Raw genomic sequence first — 24900 nt, forward strand, 5'->3', positions numbered from 1 at the left:
CAATGAAGCCATCCACAGACTTGCATAGCTGGAGAGAATAATCGATGAATGATCTAATTAACTGCTGGGGTAAGATAGCAGCCCAGCCTCCTACAAGTCAGAGGGAGATCACTTTAAAGACTGAGGTGCCTGAGTGCAGGACAGAACAGGGAGGAAGAGAAGTAGGCTGAGGAAGACCACATGTCAAAACAGTCTGAGGTTATTTGGTGTTATGGGCCATTGCTTTAAGTCGTCTTCTTAACAGGACACTCACTCATCTGTCTACATGAAAGGGATTAGAGGTGAAGGGTCCCCTCATCGCTGCAGCGTTTCGGAGAAGGCAGTCAGGCTTCGGCCAGAGGCTGGTCAGGCAGATGGTAGGAGAAGAAACAGAGTAACGGGATCAGCCATATACATGAGATGCAACTGAACCGAGTGGAAGATGTTTGTCCTCCTACACACTGCTAATATGTTCTCTACAGCCACACTGAACACGAACTTTACAGCGTGAGCAACCAAAACAGTTTATGGCTCATAGCAACATGCTGGAAGATAACACAAGCACGTTCTCTGATCCATTGTTTTCAATGCCCCCACCAGGACTCCAGTCCACCCACAAACACAGCATAGGGTAAAAAGCTGTCCAGGGCAAAGGAAGGCCAATGAAAATATAGGCTTCTTTTTTTGTCTAAGCCAAACACATGCCGTTTCATTGTGTGTCATGCCAGGATGAGGAGAAACTGTAACATGACAGGGTGCATTGTTCTACAGAGAAGGCATTACAGTCTATGTGGGTTTGGCTTCTGTTGCAAATAACAGGGGTTTTGGACCACACAAAGGCAGAATGTAATGGCAAATGGAAAAAAAGAGTGATCCCAGCATGGAGAAATTTGCTGTGCTATTAACTGCACAAATGAGCTGCAAGTGTTAACAAGGTTAAGTGACTTGACCTTTCGACGTAGGGACTGTAAGCACTCAAAACACCTTTTTCATTTTGTAAAAAGGCATGAACGCTTAATGACTTTTGTATACTGATTAATGAGGCTATAATGAGACTTCTATGAAAACTTCGATTCCTCAGATGAACACTTTGCCAAGCTTGTGAGATGTAATTTAATCTGTTAAGTTTTTTATACAATAATGAATACAAGAGGAACATCTGCAATGCTGGCCAGAAGCTACTAGAGAAGTTCTTACTCTCTAAGTGGTTTCTGGTCAGGTTCTGCTGCCTCTTTCTAATGAAGTGTCAGATACTTGTTGCCACATTGGCCTTGCAGAAGGTCTAGTTTGGCACAACAGTGGTCTTCCTCAACACACCAAAACTGGTCTCCCGCTTCAGTTTGGGTTCTTGTCTAAATTGATTGACACTTTTTGCTCATTTTCATGTCCGGTAACAGGGCCTGTACTGCGACTTGATCTTCAGACTACAAGTCTATGTGCTTGATCATCAAGCTACCTACAGTCCCCAAAATGTTTTGCCCCATCATTTAATGACTTTGAGTAAGAACAGAGTCACAGTTTTTTTGATCAGAACAGCATAATTTCCTCTAGCACATTCAGACACAATCAAAATAAGATTGAAAACAACCAAATCTAGTGTTAGATGCACAGCAACAGTTTGGTGAGGAAAGCCTTTTGCACACGGAAGAGTAGCACAAATCCTCTTGTAAATGAAATCTAATCCTGCGATAAATTTGTTGGCCCCACAGAACTCTAAGCAGCAGTGTACTGCCGAGGTCTTAATTCCAGGAAAAACATGCCTTGTCTACTGGGATGGTTGGTCCGAATGAACAATTCAGCACACAAACAGAGGTTGAATCACCAAGATTCAAGAAAGAGCAAATTCTGGAACAGTGCAAACAATAAAGATAATAATCCAGGTGACTCAACGTTCTCCTGAAAACAGACCAGTCCATGACCTCAAAAAAGATGATCATACATTGCTCGGGCTCAGAGGATATCGGTTGATTTTATTGCTTTTACAGTTTTTAGAAATCATTTGTCATCCAGTTCCTTTGTGGCACATATTTAGTTACAGGTTTGGTCGGTGTCATGTTCGCCGCCGCTCCTGCGGGAAAACCAGACCGTAGCAGATTGTGGAACCTCTTACGAACCAAGCAACCAGTGCTTCGCACCCTGCCTTCTACTCACTGTGTTTCCCTGCTCCCTTCTCCTGGTTCCCCCCCGACGTCTCCTTTAGCTCCCTGACTTGTGCTCCTCTCTGACTTTGATTACTGAATGCCTCGTTTTGAACGACGATTGCAAATCGAGCGAACCCTGACTGTCCCCAACTATTCTGTGGATTTCTCCTCACAATAAAAGCACCTGCATCTGAGTCCGCTGCGTACATCTCCTGTGTACGACATGACAGCCAGGACACGATACAGGTCACATCCCTTATAAAGACAACAAAGTACACTGTATTCGGAGTTATTAGAAAAGAAAAATAAAACTTGAAATATTGGCATATAGTAATTGAGTAGGTCATACAGCTATATCAATAAAAAATAAAAAATAGTTAAAAAGGCCTCTGAATCACAAATTTGCACGGGTAATTTCTCATTAGTGTAATGTTTGCTTAGGAGAGCACAAACACAGCTCTCTGAAGGCTGATGGGAAAAAGGTGTTTTTTCTAAAGGAAAATGTATGACATGGAAGTGGATGTATTTTTTGAATGGCTAATCTACTTTGGTTGCCTTGTACTGACTGGATGTGTGGTTAGAGATTCCACCTGATGTCTTTGAACTTCGATAGTCTCACACTGACCTTTACCTCTGAAACTTCTGAGCTGGGAAAGTTCCCAGAAAACTGCCCTAAAAACAATATTCTGCATTTTCATAAATAGTACTGTTTTTTCACTTTATTATGTTCATTATTGAAAAAAACCTTTTACCTTATTATCAATGAAGGTGGCTGTCAATAAGGAAGGGAATTACGACTAGGTCCGGTTACACTCTCAATATAGTTGCAGACAAAGGAAAGCAACAGCCATCAGAGACAGGAAATAAGTGGCATGGAAAAACTTCCCTTCACTAACTTGGTAATTAGATTTTAGCCACTTAAGCAAACACTTACACCCTAACAAGACAAAACAGCTATACAAAGCAATCTCCACCTCTCTAAAAAAAATCACTGTCCAACACTTCCCTACAAAGGATCCCCAGTTTGTCCTGAAGTTACACACATGCAGTGGACATTTTTGTTTAAAGTGGTGATTCTGGGGGCTATATGTCAATCATACTTATTGAGCCGTCCAAGCAAAAAATTCTCATTTTAGTGCCTCCCACTTGGCCAACTCTTAATCTGTTGGCTGCTAACAATAATGCTGTCTTCACCCCTTCCTGCCAAGCGGCATAGCTCATCACAGTGTTTCTTCTCCAAGAAGAATCATGTTTCTCTTTGATCAGACAATGTCCCTGTAACCAATGTCCATTGTGAGTTTACTGTTGATTGACTGTAAGCGTTGTGCATGTGATGACCTCTAATGTTAGTACACCACCTACCCCACATCCCAAAATTTTTCCTTCCACGCATCAACCCAGATAAAAGCTTTAGGTATTTTGCAACTGAGAATAAGTTTAAGTACAGAGGCAGTTATTTAAAATCACTGAGCTTTTTTGACTATTGGGTGAATGGAGATGGGTTTCTGGCTCCTGTCTCCGCCCTTGGGAAATCTGACGGTCAGGAGAGCTAGAAGCTGGGCTTATCCCGAACATCTCGTTGTGGTTGAGCTGCATAGTGCTAATGCAAACATGTCTCCCCTTTCATGGTCATGTGGTAAAAATAGAAAGAAATTACTCTAAGCCTATAGTAAAATCCTTTTTTCGTGGCAGTTGAGGCAGGGGGATGGGCATGCTTCTCAAACCGCAAAATCTTGGTTTGGTTCTTTCTTCCAATTCTTAAGTCAAAGAGACTTCACCAGTTAAATTCTTGGTGCTGGTTTTCAATCACCTGATATCCACTCTCACATTGATACCACAAAGACCCAGTGATACCAGTTCAGAAAAACACTGGCAGAAGGAGAGGAAAGGAGTGCTGTGTATATTCTTCATGCAAAAAAGAGTCCTTCTACTCATGTGTTACATCCATTTAGCGAGACCAAGGTTCAATACTTTTGCGTGGAACTAATGCAGGTCAGGATTATAAAAACCACTGCAATAGTCACACACACACACACACACACACACACACACACAGACACACACATCTTCAGAGCCGCTGGTCCCATACGGGGTCACGGAGCCTACCCGGCAACACAGGGCGTAAGGCCGGAGGGGGAGGGGACACACCCAGGACGGGACGCCAGTCCGTTGCAAGGCACCCCAAGCGGGACTCGAACCCCAGACCCACCGGACAGCAGGACTGTGGTCCAACCCACTGCGCCACCGCACCCCCACTGCAATAGTCAGATTATGGTAATTCTACTAAATTTACCCATAGATCAAATTCGGCAAGAATCACAGATCAACAAGTGAATAGAGTGATACATTACATTTATTTATTTAGCAGACACTTTGCTCCAAAGCAACTTACAATGGATACAATGTAGCATTACTAGCCCACACACCTTATCCACTGTGATGTCTTACACTGCTATATACACTACTTACAAGGGGTCACTCATCCATACATCAGCAGAACACACTCTCTCTGTCACTCACACACTATGGGGAACCTAAAGAGCATGTTTTTGGATTGTGGGAGGAAACCAGAGCACCCAGAGGAAACCCACACAGACACGGGGAGAACACGCAAACTCCACACAGACTGAGCGGGGATCAAACCCACGTTCTCTCACACCACCCAGGAACATTCGCTGTGCCACTGTGCTGCCCGATAACCATAGCTATAAGGTGTAGCGCTGAAGCATCGCTTCCAGGCACATTTCCTGCTGATAGGACTGCAGCTGCCAAACTGTATCAGTTACTGGAATTGTGCCCGAAAGACTGAAATCGAAAGCTTTTGTACACTTGACATAGGTGCTCAGATTGCTTCACTTGAGGCCGTCAGCTGTATAAATACTGTTTCAAATGTCATGAAATTTGTGCAATTCAGGTTCTTCTCACCAACATTTTACAGAGGAGAGAAAAATCACATGCTGAGAAGCTCTTCCACTGGCTGGAGGGTGACAGCACCCAGCTTTCCTGCCAGGTTTGCTTGGTTGGTGGAATTGTGTTTCTCCTTTAAGGGTCAACAGAAAAAACAGAACATTCAAGCCAAGGTGTTTACTGCAGCACAAAGCCGTCGCCCAAGCCTAGCCTTAGCACTCCAAAGCCCAAGCTGAAGCACTGGAGCTGTGCTAGGCTGCATATTTCAGCGCAACACCCCTTAGTAGGTTAACACAGGTGGTTTCGTATCATGGAAAATACAGCACCAAGCACCAGAAAAGCAATGGCTGTTGGCCAGCTGTGGTCACCTTTGGGAGAACAAGGCCGCTTGCCAGCACCGGTGCTGAATATGCAGTCTGATTAAAAAGGTGCCAAGTGCTCTGCAGCCAAGTGCTGCATTAATTGGGTAGATGTAATCATAAAACAAACCACATAGTGCACAGCTGTCAGCATGCCAGTAGAAGAAGGCGTCTGGTGTGTCTCACTCCTTTGCTCTAACTCTCATTTGCTGTCTCTCTTTACGTTTGCCCTAACCAAACCAACCCCTAAATTTTCCTTACACAATTTTAGGTACAATTTGAGAGAGAAGTTTGAACAGCATGTATTGAACACATTGATGTATCAGCTGAAGCCTGGTGGGTCAAATCCCAAGCGAGGATCTGCAGCAGACAGCTTGAACAACCTACTTCAGCTGAATCACTCCAATGAAATATCTGTCTGTACGAACCTCTGATGTTAATAAGAAGCTACTCAAGAGTAAAAAAAGTTCTAACTTTGTTTGATTTGATCTTAACCCTGTACTCTGAACATGCAGACAGAGTTGTGACAGTGGAACAGCCCAGCTAATACCTGCAAGTACTATAGATGCGGACTACGGCAGGTTGGTGTATAGACACTGAATTATGTCTAGTTTTGCTAGTAGAGGAGAATAATGAGAGAAAAAATGCAGGCAACAGCTGTAAATCTACAAGACAGTAAAAAAGAGGGTCAGATTGCTATTCCAAAGCAGAGAACTGTACATTGACTGCGTATACACACACACAAACAGATGATAACACTTACAGGCAACACATGCAAGCACCTGAGACCTTGACTTAAATGGAGATGGCAGATATGCTGCATGCAGAGGCCTGCCACTGTTTCTAGGCTTCTTAGCTAATGCTTCAGGGAAAAAAAAGAACACATTTATCAAAACATTATAGTAATTGATGAAGCCTTTGAAACGGCTATCCTGGGTAAGGACTGTTTGTTCGATACACATTAGCTAAATGAACACTCGAGAGGATGATGGTGTGACACACTAACAAGAGAAACAGAGAGCTGAATAAACAGGATCCGTGTCAAAAATAAAAATAAGAATGCAAAAACGGAAACGGCAAGAAGACCAATCTCTCAGCTAGAAAAACGGGTGCGCCGAAACACTCTCTCGTTGTCTGTCTCTCTCTCATTATAACACAATTTTACAAACAAGAAAATGAAAATATCTCAATGAACAGTTACATGGAAGCAGCATTTTTAGACAGGGACATAAAGGTATTCCGAGTAACAGCACATGATGAATTCTGCAAACAAGAGAATATTTTTATCTTTCAAAATATCCAAGCATCTATGGTATGCATATGAAAAAAGTTGTACTACATAAATGTATACATAAGCTATACACTCTAATAATTCTCGCAGAGAAAATGTGTGGCATTGTGGTGGATGGATCAGGGTGAGATTCAGATTAAATTGAAGTAGGGATCAATGGGGGCAGTGATAAGCCTTTAAGCATCTGCAAAAACACAACATTATTGCATATTAAATCCTAGGAAGCTGTGCTGAGAATTAATCTCATCAAGGATATTCAGGGGGGCTTTTACAGAATTCATATCTCTTGGTGGGGGTGGAAGTAAGGATACACTCGGGTCCTGGGGTTAGGTCAGGGATTGTCATTGCAAGCTTTCTTCCTGGGCTACTGCAGATGATCATATACACACAGATAAACATACACACAAATTGTATGTGTACAAGCTGCCATACAAACACACAGTACACCCTTACAGACACAAATAGCTACATATAAATGGTGACACACAGAAACAGATACCGCACTGGAAGTGACCATGTTCTAAAAGTGAAACACCCAAAGTACCTAAGAAAATGGGCCTCATGCCACAATATACACATGGGCACAAAGGAGGCACCACAACATGCTCTGAAGAGGAAAGACCCACATTTTGTGGCTTTAGCCATGGTGTCTGAGGCCACCGTGTGAAAGAAAAAGCAATCTACAACAGATGTGAATCTGCTTTGTGACTACTTACAAAGCCTGCCAAAAAGGGATTTTACTTACAACCTACTGGTTAAAAGTCCAAGATCTTAACCACTGAACTAATAGAATTTTTTGACAGTCTTTGATAGATAGTCTCCTTGTCTTCTCCTTTTTTAATTCAAAAATAAACCTCATAGAAAATTACCCAAAAGGCTGTGTGGCAAAGATTTTTTTTTCTTTGAATAAACCGCATTCTCCCACCCTTTGGTTCCCAGGAGTTGTTTAGTTCTGTTTCTGTCTGAAAACCAAAGAAACAAACAAAGAGAAAAAAAAAGGAAAGGAGTGAGACAGATAAAAGGGTTCAGATTTTTCCACAGATTCCTGGGGCAACTGGGGAGGGCGGGGTCAGTGGAGACTCTGCCCTGGCCCCCACTGGATGAGGATTCCACCCAGGCCTCCATTCACGCCTCCCAGTGCACGTGCCGGAGGCATATCTGCCAGACATTCATGTACCACACATGTTGGCAAAGATGGAACAAGGGGCGGGGGTCTACAAGTGTAATGCCCCCTTAATGCATCAGCTTTACAAGCTTCTCCTAAACTCCACCTCCTCATCAGCCAATGCCAGCCACAGCTACACGTTTATACACAACCCGCAGATGTGCAGCCAAACTACCTACTGATCTCGGCACATTCTCGCCAAGTGTTTGAGAGCCATTGCAAACTGCTGACTACTTTATAATTCCCCTTTCCAAAATGAGTTCCTTGACCTTTGACCCCAAGAGCTGCATGAGAAGCACAAGTGTGAAGAATTGGCACAGCTTCATCCACACAAATCAAGCTTCAATCATGGCAGATGCCCTGGAAGACACAAGTAGTGGAGCATGTAATGGGAGTGACCATCACCCTGATGGAAGGAGGAAGACCAGAGGGGACCAGAAAGAAGCAGTGGAGATAGGAGTGGTTGGAGAAGTTCATGCACAGGAATTTACTCTTAAAAAAGTCAGAAGCTCCAAGCCCAATGGCCTAAGTTCTATTGTATGAATCAATAAAAAAATGTACTCATCTGTTAGGACTCCAAGGTGTATGAAAATTTAAAACGTGAAAGTAGTTGTAACCAGTGTAATTCAGTTGAAGGGGGGCAAGGTGGCATGGGGGTGCGGTGGCGTGGTGGCACAGTAGGCTTGGCCGGGTCCTACTCTCTGGTGAGTTTGGGGTTCGAGTCCCGCTTGGGGTGCCTTGCGATGGACTGGGTGTGCCTTCTCTCCCTCCAGCCTTACACCCTGTGTTGCCGGGTTAGGTTCCGGTTCACCGCAGCCCCGCTTGGGAGAAGTGGTTTCAGCAAGTGTGTGCGTGTAATTCAGTTGGGATGAAGGTGTCTACAGTGAATTAGCAGCTGCCCAGACACTTAGTATACTGACTCCCTGCTCAGAATCCTCCTCACAAGTAGGGAGGAAATCCAAGAGCAACACTCTGATGCACTTTTCACCTCCCAGACAATGGGTGAAAATCTTGGCCCAGATCCCGAACTATCAGCTGAGCAATGAGTTGACAGGGGTTTCACTGGGTCAGGGGTCCAAATGAAAGACATCAGCAGTTCCTTGCATTGCACTCTCAGAATGTTTCTACAGTAAATCAAGTGTAAAAGTGAAGCAAAACAAAAACTGCAGACATTAAAATTTAAATTAAAAAAAAAAAAACTCCAAAGTGCTGCAGTGTAAAAACAGTGCATATGCACGCTAAGAAGAGAAGGAAACTAAAAAGAGTGACAACACAAAAAATTTCACAGTAAATTCTATGAGTGTATACAGCAACTTGTGACATGTATGTAGGAATCATGGGTCTGCATCTCTATGTCTGTTGGAGAAATGCACTTTGTTTACTCGGAGTTGTATGTCACATTGCAGAAAACACACACACACACACACAACCTGAAACCACTTGTCCCATGCAGGGTTGTGGAGAGCCAGAGCCTAACCTGGCAACACAGGACATAAGGCTGGAGAGGGAGGGGACACACCCAGGACGGGACACCAGTCCGTCGCAAGGTACCCCAAACAGGACTTGAACCCCAGACCCACTGGAGAGCAAGACTTGGTCAAACCCACTGCGCCACCGCACCCCCACATTGCAGAAAAGCTTCTGCTGAATTAATAAATTTATAAATGTAAATGTAAAATAAAAGAGCAGACAGGAAAAGCCAATAAAGCAGTGCTGCAAACTAAAAAGAGAAGGGTGACAAACTAAAAACAGTGGATAAGCAAACTAAATTATGCCAGAGGTAGGTTGGGCGGATCTGTATCTGACTGAAGTTACGCTTCAACCTTACTTTGAGCTTTTGCAAAGACTTAACGTGAGCAATGCTTTACCAGGCTTAATGTGATACAACTGAAGGCAATAATATAGAGTACAATGAAAATGTACTTGATACATGTTAAGCACTTTTCCATCAATGCACTGTAAACCTATAGCAAACAGGTGAAGAACACCAAAACCAGGATCTTGGAATATTTCAAAATTAAAGCCTTTTCTTTCTTTTCTGCCTACATTTTACTGCTGATTGATATAGTGCAACTGAAGCCTTACTGAACAAAACAAAATAAAGAAGGACTCCATATACATTTATTGTTTGGGCCAGTAAAGTATGTTGTTACATGTGCAGCAGTTTTACCAGTAAAATCAGTTTCATTTGTTTGATTCATACTGAAACCTACTTCAAACTAACGAAACTGAATTAAACCAAACCGGGAATAATTTTTTTTGATGGTTTCTATTTTTAAGCTGTTCCTCTAACATTTCAGTAGAATGAAAACTTATAGTATGGGGGTGCAGTGACGCAGTGGGTTGGACCACAGTCCTGCTGTCCGGTGGGTCTGGGGTTCAAGTCCTGCTTGGGGTGCCTTGCGACAGATTGGCGTCCCGTCCTGGGTGTGTCCCCTCCCCCTCCGGCCTTATGCCCTGTGTTACCGGGTAGGCTCTGGTTCCCTGTGACCCCGTATGGGACATGCGGTTCTGAAAATGTGTGTGTGTGTGTGTGTGTGTGTGTGTGTGTGTGTGTGTGTGTGTGTGTGTGTGAACTTATAAAATCCTCAGATAATGGAATAAAAACAGCTGGATCATGCAATACTCAACTCAACAAAGCATATTCAGAGTTAGCTGGAACAAAAGCTGGTATACTATGTACTGCACTGTATAGCTATATCATTGTGTTCAAAGAAACATATATATATTAAGCTATTTCTTTTGATTTCGTCACTTTACAGTATATTAGGTAAAGTGTTTTCATATTTTTTCCGTATCAAAACATCCCAGGGTCATGTAGTAGTGATCCTGCCTACTTCCAGTAAATTCAGTTTGCGATGTTGCTCTTTTTTCCTTGTCTACTCTTTCTACGTTGTACAGCTGCTCCTGTACGATTGCAGTGCCATTTTAAAGTCTCTTCTTAGTGTCTTGAGTTGTTTTTGTCCTTTTATTATCATAATGTGCTTCTCCCCTGCTTTTAGTCTGCAGCGCTTCTCTTTTTAGTTTCCATCACTGCTCATTATTGTTTGCAGTTCTCGTTTTAGTTCAGTTTTCCCCTTTCTCAGTTCACTGCCCCCTTATATTATGGTGTATGGTGAGAAAGACCACTTTATTTCCTGATCTAAGATAAAGACATCTGTTTCATACAATGAGAGCATTACTTCTGTGTTTACTTAATTTAACGGCTTCCTACGACATGACACACCACAGGGTCGGCCCTTCAACGCTCCACTGTCTCATGCAGCATTTTCAATATCACTGTACCGGCAGGTTCATTTTGGATGACAAGGTCAGTTTCGAACACTGGCGAAACCTTTGAGCAAAAAAGGGAGGATTCTGAGCCTGGGCTTCCCTTCAACATGAACCGAGAGGAGCGCTTCAAATCTTCATGGCGGTATGACGCCTGACATTTTGTCACTGACAAATGAAACAAAGGGCAGTTAAATGTGTTAACAAAGCTTCAGCGTATGGTACATAATCTGGCCTTCTGTACCCCGATGGCATAAAAAGCACACATTTTGAAACTCATTTTAACTGACAGTCATAGCGCAGCACAACGGGAGCCTCAAGAGATATAGCAGGGTGACCATTAAAATAACCTGCACGCCCTCTGTCACATAACCTCTGTTGCTCTTACTTTAAATGCTGTAACAGGAGTATTATGGAGGGGACCAAGCCGAAAGAATTCCCCTCTACATATTGTTTATATTCTTAGAGTGCCTGCTAAAAGTCATGTGGGCCAGTAACCTGAGTGCAAAGTAGCATTCTTGTAAAATACCACAGTAGTCCCCGGGGCCCTATTGCCGTGCTGAATGTTACCTTAACGGCCGCAGCCTCCGGATCCCTCTTAACTGTATCTGCCTCACCAGTGGAGTATGGTAAATATGAGACGTTCTGTAAAAACAAATTAGCCAGTCCACAGGAGCATTTGCAAAAATGGCATTAGGATGCAAGCTGGGAGCCGCCTGTTACCGTCATTCAAAGGGACGTTGCACTCAGGCATCAGGCACAGTAGGGGCATCCAGCCCATAATTACAAAGGTGACGAATCCCAGTCAGTGCCAGTCTTTGCGAAGTGCAAGTCTCCTTAGAGAAAAAGGATCCTCTAAACTTTAGTAGTGATAGTTTGTCCCGATGTGGTAAATTAAAGGTCAAAGTATTAGAGAAAAGATTTTTTTTTTTTGTAGCGAGTGTGTTCTATGAATATAATGATGGTCCTTTATGATTATATAGCTAAAAAACACGGGACATAAGACACACTGTTCATCAAGTATTCTAAATTTCTGTCTTTTTGAGTACGGTCTTTGTTGATAGTTCTGCATTATTAGTATGTTCACAGAGTTCCCACCCACGCTCTTGAATTTGAGCTGCTGTGCGGCGGTGCCGCAGTTAGTGCTGGAACCTCACAGCACATGGGCTTTGGTTTCAGATCCAGGGCTTGATTCTCACTCAGTCCGTGTGAAATTTCCATATTTCCCCCATATTCGCACGGGTTTCCTTCCACGGACCAAATACAAACGCGGAAGAAAGCAATGGTAAACCATTGTCATACCCCATCATATCATGAAAATCACGCAAATGGTCGGCAGGAGTCACCTTGGACTTGGCAGCATTTACTGTGCCTCTACCACAGAGTTAATATTCCCTCACGCTCCCTTTCTGTCCAGTCTCTTTGAAACAAACTCATCTCTGGTATTGCCTTTTAAACAGTCACCTTGTACTTTTCTTACAGTGCCAGACAAAGGCAATTTTGTGTATATGCAGTGTTTCATAGGAAGAAGCAAAATCAGGTTTACTGACTGAAATCTGACAGATTTCCCAACTGCCCTGCCCCCAGTCACTGGCAGACTTCCACCTCAAATATATTTGCAGAGCACCTCTGCACAGACATAAACACATAAAATGTTCCACTAGCTTTTGTGATGTGATGAAACGTGATGCAACAGCTATGCATAAACATTGCTAAAATGTTGTGTAAACTTTGCTCCAGTGCTATGCGATGACTCGGTGCAGCTGCAATACAGAGAACAAATCTGGGATGACAGCTAGGTAACTGCAGTCAGATATCGACCGATCAGTCGGCCTTTCTGCATTAACTCTCTTGCATTGCTGTCACTCTGCCAAAAACATCTTTTCCCACGAGGCTTTGTGGTACATGTGTGCAGCATGAAGAAAAGACCAACAGTTGCTTCTGGGGTGGTTTAGTTGGCAATATGGGAAGCACTCTAGAGCAGCCTTTTCCAAGAAATCCAATTTTATCCTGGAGTTAAAATGGCAGGGAATTGGATAAGACTGCAAGGGCATCTTGGGGGAAGCCCCCCATGTAGCCAACCCAACACCTCCTGTAAAGCCCATGAGCCTCTGGGAAAGGCACAAGGGGACATATAGACTGTGAAACACAGTCACAAAGAGAACAAAGAACTCCCCCTTTAGAAACCCCAGTTCTCCCGACTCATGCTTGTTTTATATTCAGTGATTATAGTGGACATTCTGCAAAAGTGCATGTGTTTCAATCTGCTGTACAATGCCTGATAATTTCTATTTTAATTAAAACTCGTACCTTAGCAGACAAAAGGCATTTTGCTGTAGGACAGCCACTGGTTGAAACAGGAGCGCACAGAGCATTCTTATTAATCGCTTGTTCTCAATCTGAAATATCCTGTAAATTTCCACCACTTCTGCTACATGTTGCACTAGCTACAAGAGGGGTGGGGGGGGGACATCAAATCCAGGTAGCAATTGATCTCTTACCTGCTTGTCCATAGGTCTTCTTCACAGCCACCTGCAGTAAAACAGATGCAGGGATTAGGGTTAGATAGGGTCAAACCACAGACTATGGACATAGTCTTCTATCCAAGGCTTAATGTGAGACTTAAGAGAATGGAGAACTTGAGACATTACAGGAAACTAGATCATGAGCTGACTGCCCATGAACTCCCCCATATTGAATGAACCCACTTCATCCACTTAAGCAACATGGAAAATACTAATGACTTCTTCAAAATGTATCTGTTTATGAACACCTCATGAGCTACTAATGGCTCCTATATGGAGTCCATCAGAGGAACTGTTTTCTTAATGTATGCTAGAGAGTCCATTCATTATGTTTATATATATATAAAATCAAGATTAATATTGCATTTAGGTTCTGCATTGTTTTGAGCTCTGCCTCCTCACACCTCAAACCCATCATCAGAACACAGGGTGCAATTTCACAGCTTGCTCATTCCTGCCTGTTGACCGTGAGATTTCACGCAGGAGGGTAGAATGCCATGACCAGTCTGCACAATGATTCGATACAGCCGTTTCATATTACTACCATGCATAAAATGTACTGAGCACCCCGAAAAAACCTGAGTCAATTAATCTGCATGATGACACAAATTACTAGAGTATAGATTGCTGCTTTGTTCTGCTTTCGAAATCACAAAATATTTAACGCCAACTTAAAAATACAGGAGTTCCAAGGGGAGAAGTTGGAATTAAGCTTTCAGCGATACACAGAATTAGAAAATATTTCCCACTGTAACAAGGTGAGATACGCTGTATTTTTTTTTTTAACTTTGGCAAAGCAGGATCTCTAAAAAAGTCTATTAGATGCTCAGGCATCCTGATCAGGTAGAAATAAAGGTAATGGGTGGGTGTTCTACTGGTTAACAAACAGGACTTAGGGCCATAAGGTTGCTGAAGTGGCCCCATAATACAACGTGTAGCATGTAATTAACATGTAAAGCCTGTTGGACCATGTTGACCGCAGCATGTTTCCCAAACACACAGCACTAAAAATATGCCTTGTCAGTTACAGAGGAAGTTTTTTTTAACTAAATGGCTCTTTCAGCAGTGGTTACTCATGCGGTCACTGGCTTTTATGGAAGGCCGAGCAATGAACAATTACAAGGGTCTTCGACTAACTTAAGTGGTCTGAAGGAGGTCTTGTCCATGAGTTGTGTCAACGTAACGGTCTGCTGCGGGATTGAAAGGGGCAAGGGCTACTGGTACAGAGGTGAGCACTTCCATTAAAGTCATTCACATACAGAAGAACTGTCCAAACCATCACAAAATAAGGCTGAGATTTAAAGTTCTTTGACCGCCAAGTTTCAAGGTTGACAGCCCAGGGAATCCAGAGTGCACACCCCTCCCTACAATGACCATGCCTTCAAAAAAATAGACATCAAAGTTGTGCATCACTGCTTAGAAAACAACATCCTTAGCAAAACACTGGGGCTTGATGTGGTTTACATTCACTCCTCTCCAGTGGACTGTAACAGTTCTCAGGGGTAAAATACTGATATGGGGCAATAGGGTGACAAATATTCCTTTTGTCTGGAAAAGCTAACTCTTACCCAACTTCACTGGTAGATTTTGTCATGCAAACCATTTGTCTTCCCTTCTTCTCAGTGAAATAACCAGTTCCTCCTCTGCATAGCTTGTCAGGATGAAAGGCAATTGCCTTTTTATTTTTCTTGTGTTATAGTGTACTGCTGTTCTGTCTATAAAGAATTACAGGCAGAGAGTCCAAAAGTGTGCAATTTATTCCTGTTGATTGATGAGGATGCAGGATCTGTGTCCCAGGAACACACAAGCCACAGAAGAGAACAATGCCCAGTGGTGAGACAATGTTTTGCCCAGGAGGTCACAATAAAACATGAATTTTTCAGACCCAGTACTGGCAAACCTCTTGCTGTGGTCTCAGCTTCCTCAGTAATCTTCAGTACACTGTTGATATTCTGTTTCACTGACTTTGTTTGCGGAAAGCCTCAATGTCAAGGAATGCTGTTGAAAGCAAGTCACCCGGAATTTCAGGGGTTCTGCTGGAATCTCTTTTTATTTATTCAGGATGCAAAAATATCCTGAAACATATTTATTTGTAAATGGACTGAATAGCAATGTGTTTTGCGGGCACTACAAAATTACAAGAGAAAATATTGTAATGACCCGTGTTACTGAAGGGCACTCCCTTCGAGCAGGAACAGAAATTGACTGTAAAAAGTTGTAACTAACGAGAATTGTGGGAAATGTAAAACAGCTGAGCAACCGCAAAGGGGACTGTAACGGATTAGAAGGGGAAGTGCACCTGTGCAGAGTTGTGAAAGGCTGGCTGGGAGTACAAAATAAAAATGCATCTGATTACAGAACTTTTAACCATTTTTGAGTTGCACAATTAGGTGAATTATTGTTTTTTCTACCCATTGGCGATTTCCCTCTCTAGAGCTTCAAACCAGGAAAAAGAAAATAAAAAAAAATTCCTTTTCAATTTCATTATCTCTTTTAACAATTACAGGATTTTCAAAAAATTCTTGTAAGATTCTAGGGCTAATTTCTACTGAGGATATGGGGCATTCTCCTGATGGCAGCATGGATGATGCACATCACAGGCCCTTTAAGGGTTCATGGTCATTAATTGTCCCAAGTCCATTAGAGGAAATTCAATTTCTACATACTCATTTCTGTCAATAAAAAGCATTCTTCACCCTGTCTTTCTCTCCCTACAGACCCGAGAAAAAGTGTGTTATGAAAACACACACACACACACACACACACACACACACATTTTCAGAACCGCTTGTCCCTTACGGGGTCACGGGGAACCGGAGCCTACCCGGCAACACAGGGCGTAAGGCCGGAGGGGGAAGGGGACACACCCAGGACGGGACGCCAGTCCGCCGCAAGGCACCCCAAGCGGGACTTGAACCCCAGACCCACCGGAGAGCAGGACTGCGGTCCAACCCACTGCGCCACTGCACCCCCTGTTATGAAAACATTCCCTAAAAAAAAGCAAATTGTTTCAAAGTGACCTGCAATTGGCTGGCTGATGTGATCCCCAGAGAAGGCTTCGTCCATCTTTTGCCTTTATTAAAACTTCCTCTTAAACAAAAACAAATTCATCTAAATTTAGCATTATGCTCGGAAATTTGCTATCACGCCATATTGTCAAGAAATGCAGTAATTTGCTGGTGTTTATCTTATAAAGAAGGCCTATCTAGTTTCCAATACCCAGTAACACAGTGTTACAGTAGAGAAGTCTACAGTCTGTGAACCTCTGCAGCTCAATTAATGTGACATCAAACGCGAAATATTAAACAAAATGGTGTTTTCCTTTTCTGGGAATTTAGATTATATTAATAATAAAAAGCATTAGGTGGGCAAAAAGATGAAACAAAAAATGAATGTGAAAAAAATCTAGAACGTACAAGAGAAACTGCCATATATATGTCACTTAATTTAGCAGAAAATTTTCTCCAACATGACTTCCAATGAGCTCTCTGTGGTGTTATCAGCCCACCCACCTTATTCACCAGGGTGACTTACACTGCTAGATACACTACTTACAAGGGGTCACTCCTCCATACATCAGTGGAACACACCCTCTCTGTCACTCACACAATACGGGTGAACCTAAACAGCATGTCTTTCGACTGTGGGAGGAAACCAGAGCACCAAAAGGAAACCCACACAGACACAGGGAGAACATGCAAACTCCACACAGGCTGAGCGGGGATCAAACCCACGTCCTCTTGCACCACCCAGGTGCTGCGAGACAGCAGCGCTAATCGCTGTGACACAAAATAATGATATAAGAAGAATCATTCAAATCTAAAAAAAGAATGCCATTTTTGTTACTTTCTGCACATATGTCAACAAACTGCAGTAAGTGTCTCACATGCTGGAATACAACCTGGTCTGAATTGCCGAATATTTTTTCTGCTGTTATCTCAAAGCAGCCCAAATTAGCCTCATCAAGTCACACACCATGACCAGACAGACATGAAAGACCAAAAACTACGGCAAAAAGGGCAGCAAGAAGGCAATGTGGTAAAGCGGTTAAAAACAGGATCACATCACAACAGGTGACCTGCTGAAAATACACCCCTTCACTGCCAGCCCCTTGTGCAGAGAAAGTCTGCCTTCAGTGGCTCTTCTTCCAGCAGTACAGAATCTCACCATGGCTCTAGAGCACAAGACAGTGGCAGACACCAAAGAAAACAACCGAGAATATGAAATTTAACAAAGGATGGAATGGAATATGTCAAAAACCAAAAGACTGTCAGAAGTAGAATGTTTCAAAACAAGACCAAGATGGAGACAGAAGGGAAAACTCGGCTCATCTGTATTGCAACACTGCGGTGATTTACTTCAAACAAACTACAGCTTACCCCACCATCAGCTCTAGACGGTACAACCTTTTTTGGCCAAGGACCACAATCTTTATTGTGGACAAGCAATAATATTATCACTATTAAGTAATGTATCTGATACACAAATAGACAAAATAATAACAATAATAATAATAATAATAATAATAATAATAATAATAATAATAAACTTTTGAAACTTTTATTTTTACATTATTGTCCATTTTTAGACTGTGTTTTTCTTATGACATATTATATAGGGATTTTTAAACAAATCTGCTGTGTAAAAGTGATGTTGATTTTCTGATGACGATTTCCAATACTGCACAATTCTGTCACCATCATTCTGACTGAGAGGACACGCTCTTAAAAAAGCCAAAGCTGTACGTAAATTTTCTTTTCGGTTCGAGTACCCTGCGTTTAATTGGACTTGAAATGGGTCAAATGTGGACGTTTTCTGTCGTAACGCTTCGTAAAGCTATGTTCCTTAAGAACCGGAACCACTGCTTTCAGACAGATGACTTTCTTCTTCATTTCCATAAAGAAATGCATTGTTCAGAAACTTTTCTCTTTGTCATGTTCAGGACTTGAATTCAAATAAATGTAAACATTTCTATGGGGGTGCGGTGGCGCAGTGGCGCAGTGGGTTGGACTGCTGTCCTGCTTTCTGGTGGGTCTGGGGTTTGAGTCCCGCTTGGGGTGCCTTGTGATAGACGGACAGGCGTCCCGTCCTGGGTGTGTCCCCTCCCCCTCTGGCCTTACGCCCTGTGTTACTGGGTAGGCTCTGGTTCCCCACAACCCTGCATGATGGGACAAGCGGTTCTGAAAGTGTGTGTGTGTGTGTGTGTGTGTGTGTGTGTGTGTGTGTGTGTGTGTGTGTGTGAGAGAGAATATTTCTCTAAAATGAGAGAGGTGCAGTGGGTTGGACTGGGTCCTGCTCTCTGGTGAGTCTGGGGTTTGAGTCCCCCTGGGGGTGTCTTGTGATGGGCTGGTGTCCTGTCCTGGGTGTGTCCCCTCTAGCCTTACGCCCTGTGTTGCCGGGTTAGGCTCCGGTTCCCCGCAACCCTGTATGGGACAAGTGGTTCAGATGATATGTGTGTGTATTTCTGTAAAGGGTGATGCTGATCTAGACCACATAAGGTCACCTCAGCCCAAGAGGTAGAGTCTCCTCACCCCCCAGAGAGAGAGACCTGCACTGAAAGGACAGCTTTCTATCCCCAGTGATGATGGACTGGTGCCTCTTCTGGATGAAGATGCCAGGAAGCCAACGTTCAAGCCAAAACACACACATTTTCAGAACCGCTTGTCCCATACGGGGTCACGGGGAACCGGAGCCTACCCGGCAACACAGGGCGTAAGGCCAGAGGGGGAAGGGGACACACCCAGGACGGGACGCCAGTCCATCACAAGGCACCCCAGGCGGGACTTGAACCCCAGACCCACCGGAGAGTAGGACTGCGGTCCAACCCACTGCGCCACCGCACCCCCCCAAAACAACTGATCAAATTTTTTTATGAAAGCATCATAATCATCTGTGTTGGAGGCTCCAACGTGTTCCAGCTTTGCATGACCACTGCCAACCCAGCTATAAAAGCCCTTGAATGACTTGAGCATTTCCAGTGGGTACTAGAGACGGCAGTGTCCCAGTTACCATTTTCTGAACAGCTCCCGGTTCAAGCATTCATCGCTCATGTGGTTGCTGCTAGCAGAGCTCTTAGAGGCCAATGTTGTGTCTCCTTGAAGAATAAAGCATGCGAGTGCACACACATACACACGAACGCTGGCAGGCCTCTGTCTCTGACCAAATTATTCTCTCCCTACATCAGAGCACACATAAGCCTTTCAGCCTTATCCACTCTCTTGCAACAGTACGGAATGGAATATGAAATAATCTTTACAGATTAAATTCAAGGCTCAAAGGCAAATTTAATCCACAGTTTCTTTGGGGGATAAAAATAAAGTTTTTTTTTTTTTTAAAATATGTTATCTCACATATAAAACAGTTTTGATTTGCTTAGATTTTAACAATCCAGCTGGATTTTACTCCGTTTTTCCTCTCACTTGAGTTACACACACACACACATTTTTTGAACCGCTTGTCCCGTACGGGGTTGCGGGGAGCCAGAGCCTAACCCGGCAACACAGGGCGTAAGGCAGGAGGGGGAGGGGACATACCAAGGACAGGGCACCAATCCATCGCAAGGCACCCCAAGCAGGACTCAAACCCCAGACCCACCGGAGAGCAGGACCCGGTCCAACCCACTGCGCCACTGCACCACCGTACCACCGTACCCCCTCACTTGAGTTACCCACATGTTAAATCTCCACCTTGAAACATGACGCCCACACTAACGCTAGAAGGGATGGCACACGTGCATCGTTCTCTGATGCGTGTGCTGCAAAATATTTTCTTTCTCACTAGATTTCCCTGAAATTTACTGATTTGCCATTGAGGAGGTCAATCAAATGCAAACCGAACGCTATTTTCAGCATAAGTGTTTCAGCTGCACCTTCACCCTTCTGCTATCAGCATGGAAACTGTGTGACAGAGGCTCACCTGAACAGGGAGCTACACGCTACACAAGAAGATACCCCTCAAAAACACTGTAATATAAAGCTTTAGGCACACAGCTCCTGACAATTAGTTGTGAAAAAGGCTTGGTCGTGGTCATTGTGTGGTCATTCATTTTGGTCCTGGTCATTCTACGGTCATGGCTGTTCAAGTCCCACCAGGATGGCTGTGAGCTGGTGAGCAGACCAGTAGGGCAGACGTGCTGTCTGTCGTGTCGCATTGATTCGCCCCTATCTCGTGCTGCGCTCCCTCCAGTCTTGAAGCCATACTGGAAGGTTTCAGAGAAATTAAATTGCTGTGCGCACTGCATGCCGCGTGCAGCTTTGCACGTCAAGCGCTACGTGCTGCATAAACGATCCGCACAGATCTTCTCATCCCATTGTCTATTGGCCGATTGCCAGGAAGGGTGCAGGAGAGGAGCACAACATCCGCAATGTTCAAGCAGGCCTGCGCATAACTCCGCTGGATATTATTGCTAAAGCTGTTTCACGTAATGCTAATGTAATAACCTGAGAGGCTTTTACACCCCCACTCATGAGAAATGTTCAGCTATTTCAGAGGGGAGGGGGCCCTAGGAATGATCCTGCCACTCACCGCACAGGGTTAGGGTGAGGGACCATACGGAATGTCCCCTGCTCCGCTGGTTAGGCAGACATAACCTGACCTGACATCTAATGTCATTCTCTCATACCTATAGAGCATTAGGATGTGATTTGCATCAGGAACTGTGAGTTGCATTAGCCAAATAATAATAATAATAATAATAATAATAATAATAAGAAGAAGAAGAAGAAGAAGAAGAAGAAGAAGAAGAAGAAGAATATATTATATTATATTATATTATATTACATTATATTAGGGGGGCGCGGTGGTGCAGTGGGTTAGACCGGGTCCTGCTCTCCGGTGGGTCTGGGGTTCGAGTCCCGCTTGGGGTGCCTTGCGATGGACTGGTGTCCCATCCTGGGTGTGTCCCCTCCCCCTCCAGCCTTACGCCCTGTGTTGCCAGGTTAGGCTCCGGCTCCCCGCAACCCCGAATGGGACAGGCGGTTCAGAAAGTGTGTGTGTGTATGTATATATTATATTATAAATATAATAATAAATGTCCATAGTCAGGCTCAGAAAAGGGTCTAGGAAAGATGATGACCATTCAGACCGAGACATTTTCTTCCAGCCAGTTCTGAAACATCCTCGGATAAACTCCTTTAGATAATTAAGCTAAGTTAGGTTTTGTCATTCCACTCAGTTGCAGCCCCCAAGGGCACTCAAACTGAGAAGCATGATCTAAACACGTCTCACAACCCAGTCCACACAAAGAGAGCCACAGTAATGGAAAGCGATCGTCTGTAAAACTGCAATCCACCTTCGTGACACACAAACGCTCCGAATCTTACGCTGGCCGGATGCAACAACTGGTACTTCTGCAACCAAGTCTGTCCGTTCGTAAATCTTGTGTGACCACACGCAACCATTTTCAGAAACGCTCGGACCGAGCGTGAATTTTCGGCCGAAGTAACTCCGCGCTGGTCCCATTTAGGAGCCTGGAAATGTTTGGGGATCATTTTTCCTCATTGAGGGAGCAAATTAGATTCCGGAGCTGGGTATACTCCCAGCTAGATGACACCAGGATAAAATGTTTGAGCAGGAAATTTGTTCTCTTCAGAGAGAAACCAAATGACATTAATTCAATTTGCTAGACAGAAAATAAATAGATTACTGTGAAAGAATAAATTGTTCCGTAGCATTTTAGGAATGAAAACGTTTTTAAATTAAATTCTTCAAGAATGTTATTACGCAAAGAAACAGGTTAAAAATTCTAGCGTTCTGTGACGTAAGGGCAAAATGAATATTGTAGGTTTTTCAGTGGCTATGTCAAAATAAATATTTAGATGTTTAGGAAACTATGGGCAAGACAAATATTCTGCTGCTTTCGGAAGTAAGAGCAAGATGAAAGAACTGAGCCCTGCTTTACGTCTCTCATAGTTTGCTGACCACGTCTAAGACTTGAAGAACAAAACCTGTCGTTAATTGAGGTACCGAACCTTTGCATTGCCAAGCAACCAAATAAGTAGCATTTGTGACTTTAGGTCCCAAGGTGAAAGTTGAGGGATGGGAACTGGTTAAGCCAGAGAACGGAAAGATCTCAGCCGCTACTCACCGCCTTCCTGCGGGAGGTGTCTGGTGTGCGGCTGGGTGAGGAGCTGGCGCTGAGGGCTACCTCGATGTCCTTGTTGAGGCGCTCCAGCTTCTGCATCAGCTGGCTCATGGACTCTGTCCAAGGTGAAAGGAGCGGCGGAGACTCCTGCAAAGCAGAGGTAGCATGATCACACACGTGTCGAGAACACAGACTGCTAACCCAAAATTACCATTACGTCTGTGAGTCTCCTTATCACGGCCCGGTTAGTGATGGCGGTTTGACATTTACATTTACCTTTAGCATTACGCACACACACCGTCTGATACCACTTGTCCCATGGGGGAGGTCGAGGGGAGCCTAACCCAGCAACACAGGGCGCAAGGCTGGAGGGGGAGGGAACGCACCCAGGACAGGACGCCAGTCCGTCGCAAGGCACCCCAAGCGGGACTTGAACCCCAGACCCACCGGAGAGCAAAACCCAGTCCAACCCACTGCATCACCGGGCTGCCCTACACACCACATAGCAAAAATGTAATTTTTTAGTATGTATATTTAATCCTTATTCATTTAACTGACATTTTTTTCCAAAGAGACTTACAGTGTTAAGCTGCCTACCACTATTTACTTATTTATACAGATAAAATTTTTACTGGAGCAATTCTAGAGTAACTACCTTGTTCAAGTGTATTACAACAGTAGGTAAGATTCAAACCCCGTGACTTTCGGGTTCAAACACACCGGTGCTAACCACTACGCTATCAGCTGCCCCGGTACTGTTTAAAATATAATTCTGAAATAATTTTCGATTCAAAAGATCCACCCATCATTTTAATACCAGTAACCATTTGGCCAGACTACAATGTCACAGTAGTATGGAGCCTATTCCAGAATAATAGGGCATGAGGTAGGTTACAGCCTGCACTGGGTGCCAGTCCATTTCATTTCAAAACATGAGCCTTGACAAAACTTTTATCAATGCATTGTTCTGCTTTTGTGTCATTTATTTCAGGACTATTCAGAAATGCACTGTGTTTCACAATTAACTGACTGTAAGTGAAAAAATATCTTTATTCCTCATACATACATCCATAAAGGATTGGTTACCATACAGACGTTTGGATGATTAAGCAGAATGGGATGTGAGTGGACCGAACTGCACTGTACTGCCCCGAACCGAGCTGCGCTAGACTGGGCCGAAGGTGCAGTGTAACTCAATGCTTTGTTTTAAGTAAACGATAGTCCCGGTTAATCTGCTGTGACCCTCTATATAGGAGAAATTCATTTCTGTGAATTAAAGTGGCTGGGTGGAAGAGGGCTAAATATGCCTGTTTACACTAAATTCCTGTTTGAGTGTAGATGTATGTCTTTATTTCAGTGTTTTCCAGCATGTGCATCAGTGTTATATTGAGCTCGCTTGTGGCGCCCATGCGTAACCATGTGTATGCACAGAAGTCTTTATTTGTGTTTTCATGTATATATGTAGGGGGCGCAATGGGTTGGACCGGGTCCTACTCTCCAGTGGGACTGGGGTTCGAGTCCTGCTTGGGGTGCCTTGCGGTGGGCTGGCGTCCCATCCTGGGTGTGTCCCCTCCGGCCTTACGCCCTGAGTTGCCGGGTAGGCTCCGGTTCCCCGTGACCCTGTCTGGGACAAGCGGTTCAGACAGTGTGTGTGTGTATGTGTGTCTGAGGGAATGTGTCCAAGCTTCAATTGAATTGAATTGAAATGAAGACTTTATTGTCATTGTACTGCTGTGCAATACAATGAAATTACAGTGGTACTCCCCGAGTTCTTTAGACAACCTTTAGTTGCTTAGTTTAGTTCTTTAGAGCTTGTGTAAGTATATATGTTTATGTGTATAAACATACATGTGTGTGTTTGCGTATATGTGTCTTCATGCACCTATCTGCATGTGAATGCCTATGTTTATATGTTTGTGATTATGCACATTTGCTTCTGCATGCCTGTCTGTATGTGTGCGTGTGTATGTGTCATTCATGCCTGGCATTCACAAAGTTCCCTGGTCCCCTGTGAGTATAAATAGACCACTGCGGTTGGGACTGCTGTGGCCAGGAATGTGAATCGCTGGGGTCATAAATTATACTGTCTCCAGGACTCTGCTGCCATTATTGGAGACGCTGTGAAAGTGTGGGGCGCATTGTTGTTCCGTAGTGAGGGATGGCGGCTGTTTGGGGATCTCG

At 43.8% G+C, this 24900-nt stretch overlaps 1 protein-coding gene across 3 annotated transcripts in view; it reads right to left on the reverse strand.

Annotated features, from left to right (window-relative positions):
• stard13a (StAR related lipid transfer domain containing 13a) overlaps positions 1 to 24900 on the reverse strand; it is a 68612-nt gene that overhangs the window by 37819 nt on the left and 5893 nt on the right. For all 3 annotated transcript variants that reach the window (XM_018755400.2, XM_018755398.2, XM_018755399.2), the window contains exons 3-4: positions 22723 to 22866; positions 13614 to 13644 (exon numbers count right to left, since the gene is read on the reverse strand). In XM_018755400.2, the coding sequence (XP_018610916.2) occupies positions 13614 to 13644; positions 22723 to 22866 (175 nt within the window). The remainder of the gene's footprint in view (positions 1 to 13613; positions 13645 to 22722; positions 22867 to 24900) is intronic.

The sequence above is a fragment of the Scleropages formosus genome, chromosome 4 (assembly GCF_900964775.1).
Source record: "Scleropages formosus chromosome 4, fSclFor1.1, whole genome shotgun sequence".
Taxonomy (NCBI): domain Eukaryota; kingdom Metazoa; phylum Chordata; class Actinopteri; order Osteoglossiformes; family Osteoglossidae; genus Scleropages; species Scleropages formosus.